The 15416-nt window shown below is 44.4% G+C and overlaps 1 protein-coding gene across 15 annotated transcripts in view; it reads right to left on the bottom strand.

Moving 5' to 3' along the window:
• Positions 1–15416, bottom strand: part of Spats2l (spermatogenesis associated serine rich 2 like) — a 166746-nt gene that overhangs the window by 17744 nt on the left and 133586 nt on the right. For all 15 annotated transcript variants that reach the window (XM_060368380.1, XM_060368385.1, XM_060368382.1 and 12 more), the window contains one exon: positions 2862–2920. In XM_060368380.1, the coding sequence (XP_060224363.1) occupies positions 2862–2920 (59 nt within the window). The remainder of the gene's footprint in view (positions 1–2861; positions 2921–15416) is intronic.

Below are 15416 nucleotides of genomic sequence, written 5' to 3'. Positions count from 1 at the left end.
CTCTGCCCCCTCCAAACACACACACTGGCTTGCACGGGTGATAAGCAGTTCTAAAGCCAGGACCAGCACCATCAGTTATGGAGGCTAGATGAAGACTGCCTGTCCATCCAGCAGTTTCAGCCATGGAAGGAAGGACTCAGTACATGTTTACGGATGACGGGGATTTAAAAACAGATGCTCTGGAGACGCTTCAGATTCCACAGATGTTGGAACCCACCGCTAAGGTCTGAAGAAGAAAGAATGAGGACGTGAAACCTGGGTCTTCTGTGAACCTCGGAGAGAGGTGCTAGGAACTAGTGCTGCTGTGTCCAGGGAACCATTTGTATCTGTGTTGGCTGCTGGCATTCTTACCGTCAGAAGATGGCCAAAATTGTACCTAAGCAACAAGTATGCCAAGTCTGTGCATTTTCTACTTTTACAGACAAAATCATGGAACTTATAAGATTAAATTAATTTCTCAACCAGAGGTGCTGTACGGCTAGCTACCCATGGCCTCCAATTTCACTCCCAATCACACTGGTTCCACTTAACAAGGCTGGTTATATTTAGATGCAAAATGTTGCTTAAGTTATTTTAAAACCTCAAGCGGATCTCTGTGAGTTCGAGGCCAGCCTGGTCTACAGAGCAAGTCCAGGACAGCCAAGGCTACATAGAGAAACCCTGTCTCAGGACCCACTCCCCCCCAAATTAAAAAAAAAAAAAGTATGTGTGTTTATGTGTGTGTGTGTGTCAGTGTCGAGTGTCTTCCTGTTTCTCTACACCTTATGTGTTTTGAGATGGGGTCCCTCTTTCAACCTGGAGCTCTGAGGTACTGTCACCCGTCTCCTTGGTGCTTGGATCACAGCTGTGCACCTCATGCGTCTGACATGAGCTCAGTCAAAGTGCTCCTGCTTGTGCACTACCCACAGAACTGTCCGCCCAGTGCCCAGAAAACTGTCCTTGTTCTAAAGGTAACATTTTAATTACGTTCAGGTATTTATCTGTTCTGTGCGTGTATCACATGTAAGCATGTGCCTGACGCAGCATGGACGTGGAGGTCAGAAGACAGCCTGCAGGTGATTCTAGGGTTCAAACTAAAGTCCAAAGGCGACAAGAGCCTTTCCCTGATGAGCCATCTCACCCCCACTACCCCTCACACCTGAAAATTTTTAATTAAAAGTGTTGATAGCTGTTTTCATATATATATGAAAAACTGAACTATGGTCAGAATACAGAGGAGAAAATGAAAGAATTCAGCTTAATCCTTCATTTTTGTGCAAATAAATACAACGGGTAGTCAAATGAAAAAAGGATCTGGTGGGAGGTTATTGGGTTCAGACCACCATTTCCCTAACTCGTAAGATAAAATCTGGGTGAGGATGAAGAGCTTAGAATGCACAGGGAAAGCTCTGTAAAAAAATATCTCAGGTGAGAAATGTGGCCATTGGGTTCCCAGAACACAGCAGACTGCATGAGCGAGGTCAGTAAGAGAGGGCAGCCTTCCCCTGGCTCCATCTGAGGGATCCTGTCTCTGCTCAGACTTCCAACCCATGAAACGCATCCAGTGTAAGCCTGCAGCCACGCACAGACTGTCCCTACATGGACTGCACACTGTCACGTCTTACACAGATTGCCACGCACATGGGTTACCATCTACTCTGCTACTTGCGGACTCACTTATCACAGTGGGTCGGTTTAGACACAGACACAAATAAAACAAAACCCACAATATTGATACTTCGTGTTCAATGTAGGAAGTTTTGCAGTGGTCATGACAATATTTATTTATTAAAACTACTGAGACAAGTCTCTTGCTATACAGACCATGCTGGCCTCCTAAAACTCAAAGGAATCCACCTGCCTCTGCCTCCAAAGTGCTGGGATTAAAGGTGTGTGCTGCCACACTCTGCTTGAATTCATCAGTCAAATAATGAATTTGCTTTATCAGGCAATCTATTTTTATAATTTTAGTTAAAACGTGACTTGATTTTTTTCCTACAATCTGAAGTTGACAGGTGTTGGTGCAACTGGCAGATGTTGTAAACAGAACTGGAACATTTTTAAAAACTTCATTTAGTATATCTTGGTCTTTGAAGTATACAAGTTGACCAAAAGCTTGGGGGATATTTTGCATGTTTAGTTTATCAGTGCATTGTCAGGTTCCAAAAATGCTTAAAAAGAGATAGCTAGATTAAAAACAGACACAGACACAGACACACAGACACACACACACACAGACACACAGACACACACACACACACACACACACACCCGTGACAAATATTTAGGCAGCTTTAAGTATTGACTTTTAAGTGGCACAAATTTTGTTGTTGTTTTGCTTTTCATTTTGTGGAAGTGTCTCATTTATTCTAGGTTGGCTTCAAATTCTCTGTTTTGATATTTTTGCTTCCACTTCCTGACTACTGGGATTATAGGTATACATCACCATGCCTGTTTTAGGTCATGGTGGGGGTCAAACCCAGAGCTTCAGGCATGTTAGGCAAGCACTCTCAAATGGAGCTACATCCCAATGCCAAACAGAACCAATTGAAGGGAAACAAAATTGATGAACTTGAGTTATTTGAACTTAAAAGAGAATGAGTAAAATAACTATGAATGACACAGTGAGATTGTAAATTACACAGACTTTAAAATGACTATCTTTAAATTTAATATCTGCTTCCCCCAAATCAATACCAATGTTGAGGAGATGCCTCAGTTGGCAAAGTGTCTACTCTAATCTTGAGGACCTGAGTTCAGTCTGTTGCACTCACATGAACAGCCACATGACACCTTCACACAGTCACATGACAGCATCACACAGTCACATGATAGCATCACACAGTCACATGACACCATCACACAGCCACAGGGCTACTTACTGGCCTCTTCTTTAACTTTATCCATTTCTGCCATTAGTGAAACTTCTTTGTCAATGATGCTAGGGAACAACAGAAACAAAGAAACAAGAACTTAATCAAAGTTAGACTTTCAACAAGCAACCGAAATACACACACACACACACACACACACACACACACAATTTTCATTAAAGAAAATATTAAAGAAAAATATCCCAAATATTTTTGGGTAACAAGGCCAGGAGAGCACCCTAAAATTAAAACATGTAAGGGAGGTTCCTAAGGATAACACAGTGACATCTGCTGATTAGGACACATCTGAAAGGAAAAGGCCTCTCTCACTTCCACAGTTGCATGGCTTTGCACGTACATTCCAAAGTTCCAAAAACGATCACACGCATTTGAAAAGCTGGCACTTCAGTCATCAGAGACAATTCGCAAATGTCTCTGTTTTCTTGTTTCTGAGACTCTAGCTGTGGGGAGGGAGGTGGGCCCAGCTCTGACGCAGTTGGTCCTAGGAGTATACTTGGACAAGCCTGCTTGAGGCAAGGGTGCTTCCGCTGCTAGCTCTGCCATCCAAGTGTGTATTTTCCCATCCTCTCAGCAAGGCAAGGTTCTGGTGAATTTTGTCCAATATAGTTCATTAATTAAAGCAATTATTCAAGTTTATTTCTCTCATCCCAGCCCCAAACCTCCCAGTTCCTCTCAAAAGCAACAAAACGCAAGTATCTTCTATAACCCTTCTCAGATTTGTTTATAATATCACATGCATAAGCTGTACTTTTAATTTTCATTTGGTCACAAATTATCTATCTTCTATCTATCTATCTATCTATCTATCTATCTATCTATCTATCTATCATTATCATCTATTATCTATCTTTCTATCATCTCTCATCATCTATCTGTCCATACATACGTATATATGAAGTTTAAGGACTTGCTGAAATCATAACCGTATTATTTCATCACCTACAACATTAATAACATTTGAATGCTTCAGACACCTACTCAGCTTTCTACAGCTGTTTCCTAAAGCTTTTCAGTAGTTTGTTTAACACCGACATCTAAAATAGCGTTCATCTTGTAATTGGATGACTCTCTTACATGTGTTTTAATCTACTAGTTCCCTCTCATCTGCTTTCTCATTTCTTCTGCAATTTATTTGAGGGAACCAAGTTGGCCTCAAGAGTTGTCCAAAGCCCGATTTTTGCTAATTACACCTCTATGGTTTTATTAAACCTACTCTTTTTATGCTTCCTGTAAAATTATTAGATGTTAGGGATTTGTTAAGATTCAGGATTGCCTTTTTCAGACAGGATACTCTATAAGTGTATCATATTTTGTGTGTGCTGACAGAATTATACACTTAGAATATTCCTCCAGAAGACAGCTCAAATCTGAGTTTCATCGCCCAAAAAAGACAGTACATTGAATACAAGACATTCTTCTTTTTGTTATTAGTAGTCATCAATGTCAGGGTCTAGATCAACAAGATTTGTAGGGAGCATCTGATTTGTATGAGTCATTTATCTGCTAAGCTCTTTCTATAAAGAGAAATTTCACAGGCTTGGACTTAGCTCAGTGTTAGGGCACTTGGCTAGTACGTTCACAGCTGTGTTTAATCCCCATGGTATCTGTCTCTCTGTCTCTACCTGTGCGTGTGCGAGAAAGAGACAGAGAGAGAGAGAGAGAGAGAGAGAGAGAGAGAGAGAGAGAGAGAAAGAAGGGGGAGAGACAGTCAGACAGAAAGAGAGACAGACACACAGAGAGAAACAGGGGGAAGGAGAGGAGAAGGAGGTTGAGGTTACCAATTGTTCGCTTTTCATTAAGTATAGTTTGTATAGGTAAGGAAGAGAAAACGTTTGGCTTTCTTTCTATAAGTTGGTTTTCAAGCTAGTTAGTGTTTTGGCATCCTCCAAAGGTGCCAATGAGTTTTTATTCTTGCTTATAGACTTTAATTATGAATTTATATAGTATGCATTTCAATATACTGCAGTTGTGATTAGTTTAGATTGTCCAATCACCTGTAATTTCAAAACTTACAGTGTTAAAAATTTCCTTCTTGGTTATTTTGTAAAACTGGTCAAGGTAAGAAGCAGTTTGTGAATGTATTTCTAACCAGTTAGGACCCTGATGAAGATGCTATAACCTAAGACTCGGCAAGTGATGAATGTCTGCTGTGGAGTTCAGCTCTTTGCAGTCGGGAAACCCAAGTGTGAAGGGACATGTTTGATGACAGGCACATTCTCCAGGACTGGCTTCTGAGCCTAGTCTGTCATCCATGGGCAGCATCAGGAGCTCCCGTGACGCACGTGGCTAAAGGTCACCGGGTTTGAGCACTTTTGTGTACCCGGTCATCTGTATCTTCTGTCTTTGGAGTACATAAGTATGATGACAGTGTGTCTTACATATGGGAAAGGCACAACACTGAAAGGTTAAATGGTCAGAAGGACCCCATCCCTGTCTCAGCTGACGAGGTTCCTTTCTCTGCAAGTCTTTGTTTTGCAGGTTTCTCATATTCCTGTTGAAGGTCCATCTCTGTACAAATCAGCATACACTGAGCAATCGTATGGACCTTGGGGTCCAGTGATTCCAAAGTAGACTTGTTCTCTTGTCAAGACTACAAATGTCACCGTGACAGAGGCAGATGTGGTTTTGTTTGTGGTGCTTGTTTTATTTTAGATGTTTACTTTCTTAGAGAGGGCACTTCCATTTTAGTTTGGGGAAACAAAGGTTACTGATAAGCTGGTAGGGAGATAAGGTGAAATTGGAGCCAGGAGTACAAACTACAAATAAACTATTCTGCCCAGGAACATGTTTTGAAACTTTAGTCCCTATAGAAAGGGATGAGAGAAGAGAGAAGATTCAGCAAGAAGGCCTGGGAGCCAGGAGCAACCTCAGGGATGGGACAATGAAAAGAGCCTCCAAGAGCCCGGCCATTTCCTGTGCCATCGTAAGGTGCTGCTGTGGCCTTGCACTCAGCAGTGGGAGGCCTCTATCTTCATATGCTTGGTTTGGATGGTATGAGTGTGTAAGGCTCCACTCATATGCACTGAAGAAGCGGCTGGCTCTCACACCTGGATTGATGAACAGATGGGAAGAGGCAGTCTGAAGGCAAGCGAGAGAAGAAAAAACCCACTTGCACCCCCAAAACTTGTGCATCTTGATCTAGGCTTCGGGTTTCCACAGAACACAGAAAGGTAGGCCAGGAAAAAGGGATTGGGCCCAAGGGCTAGGCAACCCCAGCTGACTTATGGGTTAACGGAATGGTGGCGTTTTGTGAGCCTGGAGGGTGACTCCTGGTGTATGCCCTGCACAAACAGAGTGACGCCGAGTTGCAGAGAGCTTGGGCAGAGATATGGTGCAGAGAGAGACAGAAATGCGAAGAGCCACAGAACATTCATTCACCTGGCTGATATTTGCTAAGTGCTTGCTGTGTGGCAATTAAGGGTTTTGGAGCTGGTAGTACAGCTATGGAAACAAAGAAAAGGAAGGTGGTGGCAGAGCGGGGGGAGAAGGAAGTTGGACATGTCTCTTCTTATCACAGTGGAGTCTACATTCTTTTTGCAGAAGAGATGAGAGAGCCTGCACGTCTTGCCAAGAGGGTAAGACAGAGAGAAGAAAGATCTAGCAGACTTCTGAAGAGACATACAAAGGAAGGGAAATACATCCATGTGATCAGGCTGGCCTGGCCTCAGACGGTCAGTAGCTCACAGAGGGGCAGGCTACACAGGAGACCCAGTAGGCTCCACATAGCTAACACCCTAGTTCCTACTCAAAGAACAGCCTGGAAGTCGGGAAGCCATAGGCAGCACATGCTGGGCAGGGAGAACGTTGTGGGGAAGAGGCCTTTGCTGAGCTCTTTACCAGCTACATGGCCGTGCTAAGTTTCTGTTGTTAGGATTTGTTAACATAATATCGTGCTCAGAGATTTCACAAGATGGGCATCTGTGATACAATACGTATCCCCAGTGGAGCACATTTTAAACAAAGCCCGATAGTCACACAATGGTTAGTTCAGATCTTCTGGAGGAGGGACGAAGGTTTATACAATAAACTCTTAATCTGCTTAATGTATACACTTGGGGATGTTAGAAGGCCTGTGAAGTTGGTGTCAAAGCACGCTCCCATTCCCATGGGTATTTTTGCAAGGGAACATCCTCCGGAGCCTTAGCAATTCAGCACTGCCATGCGACCGCTTACGTGTGCAGAGGCAAGCCCAGTGTTTCTGTTCTGACTTGACAGAAGCACGCTGAGCTCAGGACTCAGCATAAGGAGAACCCACTTCACTGTCCCCTGAGAATCTCATCACACTGGACCCGTGGTTCCTGGGTTTTGCCTCCAAGGTCATTAGGTTTGTGGAAGGGAAATGGATGTGGCAGATAAATTAGTGCAGGCCAGTCTGTGCCTTGGTAGGCTGCAGACAGCCAGGAGCCAGCGCCACATCATACTGAGCCCCAGACTAAGAGCAGGTCAGGAAGGAATGGCCATGTCCAAAGCCTTTAAAATGCCCTCAAAGCCTAGGTGTCCCAGTCCTCTTTGAAAGTGATTCGATCAGGGCTATTTGTATGACTCAACCTTCTCAGAAGGATGAGGGAAGTCACACGATGAAATGCTGAGGCAGGAGGCTGGATAGATTCAGGGCGTCTTGGCAGAAATCTGGCATGGAGTTACCAGATGGGGAGGTCCCTCTGGGAGGACTGGTATCAGTACACATATCACGGTCCCACTGGAGAAGCGGAGGTCACAACTGCTTTTGAGGTTCTCCTCTGCAGGTAGACATCAGCTTGCGTTGCATCAGGGCAAGAGCCCATCCTAACTAGTACTGAGTGTGACTACAGGGCCAGGCCCATCACCTGGTGAGCCAATGCCATATGGGAATGCCATTGAAGCTCCCCAATACCCCAGGGGCCACGAGCATGCTCAGTCTTCGCCACAGAACCTTGGTGCGTGTCCTTTGCCTCCCCAAATGCCTCTCTTCATCTAGTGAACCCTTTCTTCAAGTCCTTGGATAACTGTCACTGCCTCCAAAACCTCTAATTGAGTTGTTAAAAACTATACCTTTAGGCTCTCATTCTGTTAGGGATTGTTCAATAGTGGACTGATCTGTGAAGAGGAGAACATATCCATCTTTCGGTGACACAGCAATGGTGGAACTTCTTAATGGCCATACTGGAGGGCTTGCAGAACAATCATGTCTATTAAAGATGTATTCACGTTTAGACATGGACTGGCTGTCATCATTTAAGATGTCAGCTGGTGATAGCTGGTAGGTGATGGTGCACGCCTTCAATCCCAGCACTCGGGAAGCAGAGGCGGGCAGATCTTTGAGGTTGAGGCCAAACTGGTGAGTTCTACTTAGTGAGTTCCAGGACAGAGAAACTCTTCTCTCAAAAAAATCAAACCAACCAAATGAAAGGTATATGCTGATGGATAGAATTGTAATGATGTTCACTTGGAATCAGAACAGGGAGTTGGTGATTGCATCCTGCTGAAACGTGTGCTTTCCTATTAGTTCAGGAGCCTAAGTACCGAGGGGTCGTGCTTTCTAGCAGTGATCCTCTGTGCTTGACAGGAACAGGTAACTCTTTAATTGGCTTGGACTCCAGATGCACCCATGCATCCATCGGCCGAGTGAACATAAAACCCATGCTAAACTCACATGTTTCAGACGTCCCATTTCTATCCTTCCAAAACGCATCTCCTCCTTTTATCTCAACTACTTGGCTAATAAAATTTTATCCTGTGGCCATAAAAAAAGCTTTTATTACCAAAGCAATAACGTGTAAGGAGGAGATTACCATGGCAAAAACTTTATAGTTTATTATATAGTTAATCACAAAGATAAAGTGTCATTTCATAAAAATGTTTCCACTGTCTTGATTCTTTCTATAGGGAACTAATAACGACAATAAAAGGAATCGGAAGGGCTCTTCAGGTGGAATGTATTTGTGATTTTCTGCTGTGTGGAGGACTTGTCTTTAATTTTTGAGACCAAGCCAAGGAGTGACATCAACAGCTTCTTCTGGAAGCCTGGATAAGTCAGTCACACAGGCCTAGTGCTCTTCAAAACTGAAGGTGCTATGGTAGGCACAGGATCATCACGGCTAACGGCGTGCTGGCGAACATTGGGGAATGAAAGCAGAATCATACAATAGAACTTCAACCCGTGTGTGCAGTGGCTAGAACTCAACGTTGGAAGAGTTAAAGCCAGCCCAGTTCCACCTCTGATACTTTGCCTCAGGGAGCCTGTAGGGAGAGAAGCTGCTGGGAACCATCTGATCCCAGTCAACGGTGATCCAGAAGCTTCTATGGGAAGCTTGTGTGGGAACTCCCTCATTGCCTGGAAGGCAGGCAAAGAGGGAGCAGGACAAGCAGGCTGTATAGGAACTTGTATTCTGGCCTCTTGGTGCAGAAAGGTGAGGTGCTGGGGAGGAAGGGTAATAAGGAACGCTGAGGGAATGAAGGCTTTAGCCCTTCCAGCCTGAACCTCATAGCACAAGCATGCAAATGAGTCAGAAGCCCTAAAGCCAGACTTCCTGGCATAGACTTTTCTTTCTTTTAACTAAAGAAGAAAGTGGCCCTCTGTGGTAGGCTACTGTCCTGTTTCCTGTTTTCTCCCTCTTCCCATATTTATCCTGTTTGCCTTTCTGAATGAGGATTGAGCATCTCACCCAGGACCCTCCTTCTTGCTTAGCTTCTTTAGGTGTACAGATTTCAGTATGTTTAGCCTATATTATATGTCTAATGTCCACTAATAAGTATATACCATGTGTATATTTCTGAAAGACTCTACCCAGCAGGGTATCGAAGCAGATGCTGAGACTCATAGCCAAACTTTGGGCAGAGTGTAGGGAATCTTACGGAAGAAGGGGTAGAAAGAAAGACCTGAAAGGGTCTAGAGCTCCACAAGGAGAACATCAGAACCAAAAATTCTGGGCCCAGGGGTCTTTTCTGAGACTAATACTCCAACCAAGGACCATTCATGGAGATAACCTAGAATCCCTGCACAAATGTAGCCCATAACAGCTCAGTCTCCAAGTGGGTTTCCCTAGCAAGGGGAACAGAGGCTGTCTCTGACATGAACTCAGTGGCTGGTTCTTTGATCACCTCCCCTTGAGGTGGGGGGCAGCCTTACCAGGCCACAGAAAAGGACAATGCAGCCAGTCCTGATAGATTAGGGTCAGAGGGAAGGGGACGAGGACCTCCCTTATAAATGGACTGGGAGAGGGCCATGGGATAAGAAGATGGAGAGATGGCAGAATTAGGAGGGGACAAGGGAGGGGGCTACAGCTGGGATACAAAGTGAATACATTGTAATAAATAAAAAATAAATAAAAAAGTGATTTAAGACCCCCCCCAACACACACACACACACACACACACACACACACACACACACACACACCGATCTTCCAAACTGCCAATCCCCAAGTTCCTTTCTTCACCTTAAGAATCTCTCCATTCTGTCCCCTCTCCTATGCCTTGTACTGGTTCTCCCTTCACTCCCCACATTATCCTGTCTCCTGAAATCTACTCCAGTAGAGAGAAATGTCTCCTACCCACTTCCACTGTAGCTGGCTTAACTACTCTTAACCTCATTAAGACTAGTTGGCTGTGTTTATTTACCATTTTAGCTGCTCTGCTGGGATCCCTGGGCCCTCATCCTTCACTCCGTACACTTTTGCATTTTACAACTCGAATTCTGGTCCTAACTGGGAAAAAGGGACTTTTTTTTTTCTTGACTACACCAATGGTGACAGGTGGATCTTCTAAAGATTTAACTCAGTAGTGCCAGTCAGTAAACACACAAAACCAACAGGGTTGGACCACAGCCTTTGTAAGTCGCCCACTAATTACAACCATCTAATAGGTACGGTGGCTGACCTTGCCGGCAGGAGGCATACTCATCCACGAGGCAAAGCAAATCCCCCTGATCTGGACATCACTGAGGCAGGTTTGGTTTGGTTTCAGAGATGACGTAACGTGCTAGCCTCTGAATTTTGTGTATTTCATGTCCAAACCATACAGTAATTGGAAGCCGCAGCTGGCGACTATTGGGCGTTGCCTTTTAAGCTGCATTTGGGGAATGAGACCTGCAGACTGCAGACTAACTCCCAACACACTCTGCGTTTCCTCAAAACGGATGTAGTTCATCTCAATAAAACCCCACAGGGACTCATTTATCTTCTTGGAATTTTAAAAAGGACAAGAGCTCCAAAATCCTCTAAGCCCACAAATCTACAACACCAACCGTTCAGCTAGGAATACATGATTTTAGTTATTAAGTGTTTGCTTGTCTTTGCTAATTATGTCTTAGGTCGATCTCTTTTGATGGAAAGCTCCCATCTAGAAAATAACTGCACTTCAGTTTCACTATAAAATGATAGAACCTAGCCCTCCACCCTCTTCTATAGCTACACCCCAGAAGAGGAAAGAAAAGTACGGAGGCCACTTGTCTTATCACACAGGCACACCATCTGGACTTCTTCTCATCTTACATACTCACATAAGAAGCTGAAAAATACAGAAAGCAAGGCTTCAAAAGAAAACAAAACAAGACAAAAATCACCCTTTGTCTCATGCATAAAACAGAGCCAACCACTCTCACACTCTGTAACATTTTCTTCCAAGCGCATTTTGGGAAAACAAATTGGGGTGGGGGACATTATCTCTGCAGATGCCATCACAGATGCCGAGTTACTTGAGCTTGGAAATTGTAAGAGCCTGGTGTGGTCCTCAGTCTCCATCACAAGTCACATCTAACCCCAGGCAGGCAGCCTGGCCTCTACCACCCCTGACTATGTGGCAGGTTTTAGAGTTCTCTTGGCTCTCAGGTGAAGAGGGAAAGGGGAGAGAATGCGTACTCTCAGGTCAAGCACAGCACCATTCTCTCAGTCACATCCTGCTCTAAGGAGCTCCACCCAGAGAAGGCAAATAAACGTTCAAGCCTGAAGAGCAGCCTTTCCTAATCTCGGGATTCCAGAGATTACTCCAGGCAGTTCGTACGCATAGTTTATGAACGGATTTTCCGATCTGAGGAGTGTGTGTTCACAGTTCGCCTATTGATGAGGTAAGGTGCGGAGAATTCCGTTTTCAGATTCTGTGGTCTTTCGTGCTTCCGTTCCCTTCTTTATGTGGCAAATTGCTAGTCTTCCTTCAAGATTCAAGCGTCACCTACTTGTTGAACCCCTTCCTTAAGAGGCAGCCAGGGCTCATTCACTCTGCCCTCCTCCCCATCCCTGCTCCCGTCTCCACTACTACTTGCCACACTGCATTCACTGTGTTGCCTGTTTCTGTTTGCACCCACCAGATATGGCTTCTTAGGGAAAGAAACCGCCCTTCTCCTTCAGTATTTGCAACAGTGCGTCTCCAACTGTGTGTGTGCAGACTAGTTTTCTCAGAGTGACTCACTGAATGCAGATTCTGGGGGCCTATCCTACACTCACGGAACTAGGATTTCTGGGGTAGGGGCTCCTCATTCACAAACAAGTTTTTGAGAAGTGCTACCGAAGTCACAATCTTTTTCCCAAGAGATGAATGGATGAGGAGAGATAGAGACAGGTAGAAAGAGACATGGCGGACATGAAGGGAGGGTGAACTGACTTGGAGGCAGCTGTAGCCATTCCAAATGAGAGTTCTTTTATTTCACTTCTTCACCTGAGGAATAGTAATGTTGTGGCAAGATTCTCACATCTCATACCCGAGGTCCAGCACATACTAAGTGCTTAGAAAGCTGGTGGATACCAAGGAGCCAGCATGGTCCAGATACAACAAGACTTGCACACACATAAACTCAGAGACTTTGATAGTACAGTAGAGACCTGTACAAGTTCAAACCCGACAAAATCCTGGCACTGAGAAGGGGAAATGCCCGCAGAGTCCTACCCCTAACCAAGAAGCTATGTGCAATTGATATCTGCTGGGAAAGGGAGAACCAGTCTTCTCCAATGGACTGTCATTGGGTATATCAGCCACACTTCAGGCCCCGTGCCCAGAAGTAACTGGCCAATACAAAATTGTTTTGTTTTGTGCACTTTTTGTCTTCTTGTTGTTTTTTTTTTTAATTTGTTTTGATTTTCTTTCTTTTTTCTTTCTCTTTCTTTTTTGAGAGAGAGAAAGAGTGGGAGAGCAAAAGAGAGGGAAAGCAAAGCATGAAGGGGGATGGGTAGGGAGGTGGAGAGGATCTTGAAAGAGTTGGGGGAGGGGAAATAATATGATTATTTTATCTTGTATGCAAACCTTTTTAATTAGGAAGAGCCAGAGGGTAACTTCCTCCCTCTGGAGGAGAGGAAAAGGTTGTGCCTAAATGCTGGGCTAGAAAAAAAAGGAAGGTGCATGAGCATCCACAGTGGAACAGGATAGTAGTTTTCTAGAATCAGCTCACAAGCTCACTGACTTTGATAGGGCTATTCCGACAGCCCACAGAAAGGAAAGTAACTGTATCCTGGTTTCACAGTTGAGCAGACGTAAGAAACTCAATCGGATGCTGAGCTAGAATGTATGAGATGAAATTCAAACCCCATTCTGTCTAACTCCACACCACATGCTTCCTAATTAAGTGGTTAATAAACCTTGGGAAGGGTGACTTTTATGAGAGCATGGGCCTCGTGAGAAGCAAGAGTTCACAGCCACTCAGTAGTGCTGCCGCACGCGTGCAAGGCACTGCATTACGTGACTCCGTGTGCACTTTGCTCTAGGATTTCTTGTCCACCAGACTAACTGTCTGAGTCCTACTCCCTACTAGTCTCATCGGTTAAAAAACAACAAGCAAACAAAACAGCCCCCTCCCCCAAACAGAAAACCCAAACCGAAAAATCACCAGGACTTAGCCTCAAATTCTAACACAGCTCTCTGTGGATGTTAGGCTATCTGTGACAATGCTTAGGAAATTTATCTTAGCTTTCCTAGTGGAAGCGCCACATAGGATAGCTCCTTAAAGCTCTCATACCCTGTGAGGATGTGCAGACAGGGCACTTTGCTTACGTTCTCCTCCTAGTTCCATTCGAAGACGAAAAACAAAAGCACCTCTGCCAGGAAGCGTGTGACTAGCCTTCGTGTGCTGAAAAGACTCAGATGTCTTCTCAGATTTTGAAAGGAAATCAGATGCTCCGTGGCAAAGAAGCCTGCGTGGAAAGCTCAGCGGCCTTGCAGGCAGGGCCGAGCGTGTGGCTGACATAATGGACGGTGGTAATCCGCACGCGAGGCCCGGGCAGGCTATTAATGTGCGGTGCTGTTTATGCTGCTTCCCTGGGACCGTCCCTAAACCAGTTCGGTATTTTCTGTATTTATCAGCCTGCTCTTCCCTCATGTCAACGGATTCATTCAGTCCCTGCAGCGGCCCTGGGGAAACATCGAGTGCAGAGAAAAAACCCGAGGGAGGAGAGAGAGTAGCGAAAGAGCAGCTTTCGCCACCAAAGAGCGAGCTGTAGCTATTTACAGTGACATGTATTTACAAATAAGGCACGGCCTGGCAGCGCGCTGTTCTGCGGGGACTTGCCACAGTCGCAAAGTCACTGGAACCTTGAGTTTCTCCACGTTAGGTGGTATTTGCCCCTTTCACAGCCTCAGAATGGATCCCGGAGCTTACTCCTGTTTATTACATTGGTGCAGAGTGAGGAAAAGGAGTCATTTTGGGCAATTTGTCAGCTAGACGGCAACAAAATCCACCCCTATGGCTCTCTTGAGGCATAAATGTATTTATTAGCCTCTTTTATTATTGTCTCCGTGTACCCTTGGCAAGTGTGTGCTCATCCTCACACTGTGTTCTTTTAATATCCTGAAATAATATGGACTATTGAGTGTAGGAGGGAGGAACAAGTTCATTTAATTTCCTTTGTATAGTGTCTTGTACAAGGCAGAAACAGGTAGGCACTTGGAAAAACCATTTGATGAGACAGAAAGGGAATTATGGAAAAGTCTGGTTTGCACAGTTTTGACCTGTCAGAGGATTGTCTTCACCTCTAGGGCAGAAAGACATAAATCCTTTTTATTTCATTTTAAAAATAAAAACACAATTCAAACTTATGATTTTATTAAAAAAAACAAACCCAAACTAAAAACTCCACACCCTGACCTCTTGATTTTGTTCTTCATTATGTGTTTAGGCTAAAGGCTGGCAAAAATCTAGTAATCATTTTACACACTTCTTATAATTAAACAGGGAATTGAAAGCATTGCACAATCATTATGGAGAAATGCCAAATAGCCGGAAAGCCTCCTTAGGTCATTCTCGTACTAGCAACCCCTCATAAACACATCTTATTGAGAAGGACATGGAAAAAACGTCATTTTTGTGACTGTACGGTTACACTACACCAGGAGCCAGCACGCCAGTGTGCATGCTAGCAATGCCCACTACTTTTTACCACGTTGGCTTTGCAGCGGGATTCCAATCCGTTCCCCGTGCTTACATGACTGAAACCAAAAGCCAAATCTGCGTATTGCCATCTGTTTTGTGATACAGATCTAATTCTAGGGTCTTTAAAAAAAACAACAAAAAAACCAAACATGTGTCATTCTTATCAAACTATATGTAGCTCCATAATGCTAATGATTCTCTTAATTAAGAGA

The sequence above is a fragment of the Meriones unguiculatus genome, chromosome 15, assembly GCF_030254825.1.
Source record: "Meriones unguiculatus strain TT.TT164.6M chromosome 15, Bangor_MerUng_6.1, whole genome shotgun sequence".
Classification (NCBI taxonomy): domain Eukaryota; kingdom Metazoa; phylum Chordata; class Mammalia; order Rodentia; family Muridae; genus Meriones; species Meriones unguiculatus.
The sequence above is the reverse complement of the archived record's forward strand: the minus strand, read 5'-3'. Positions and strand labels throughout refer to the sequence as shown.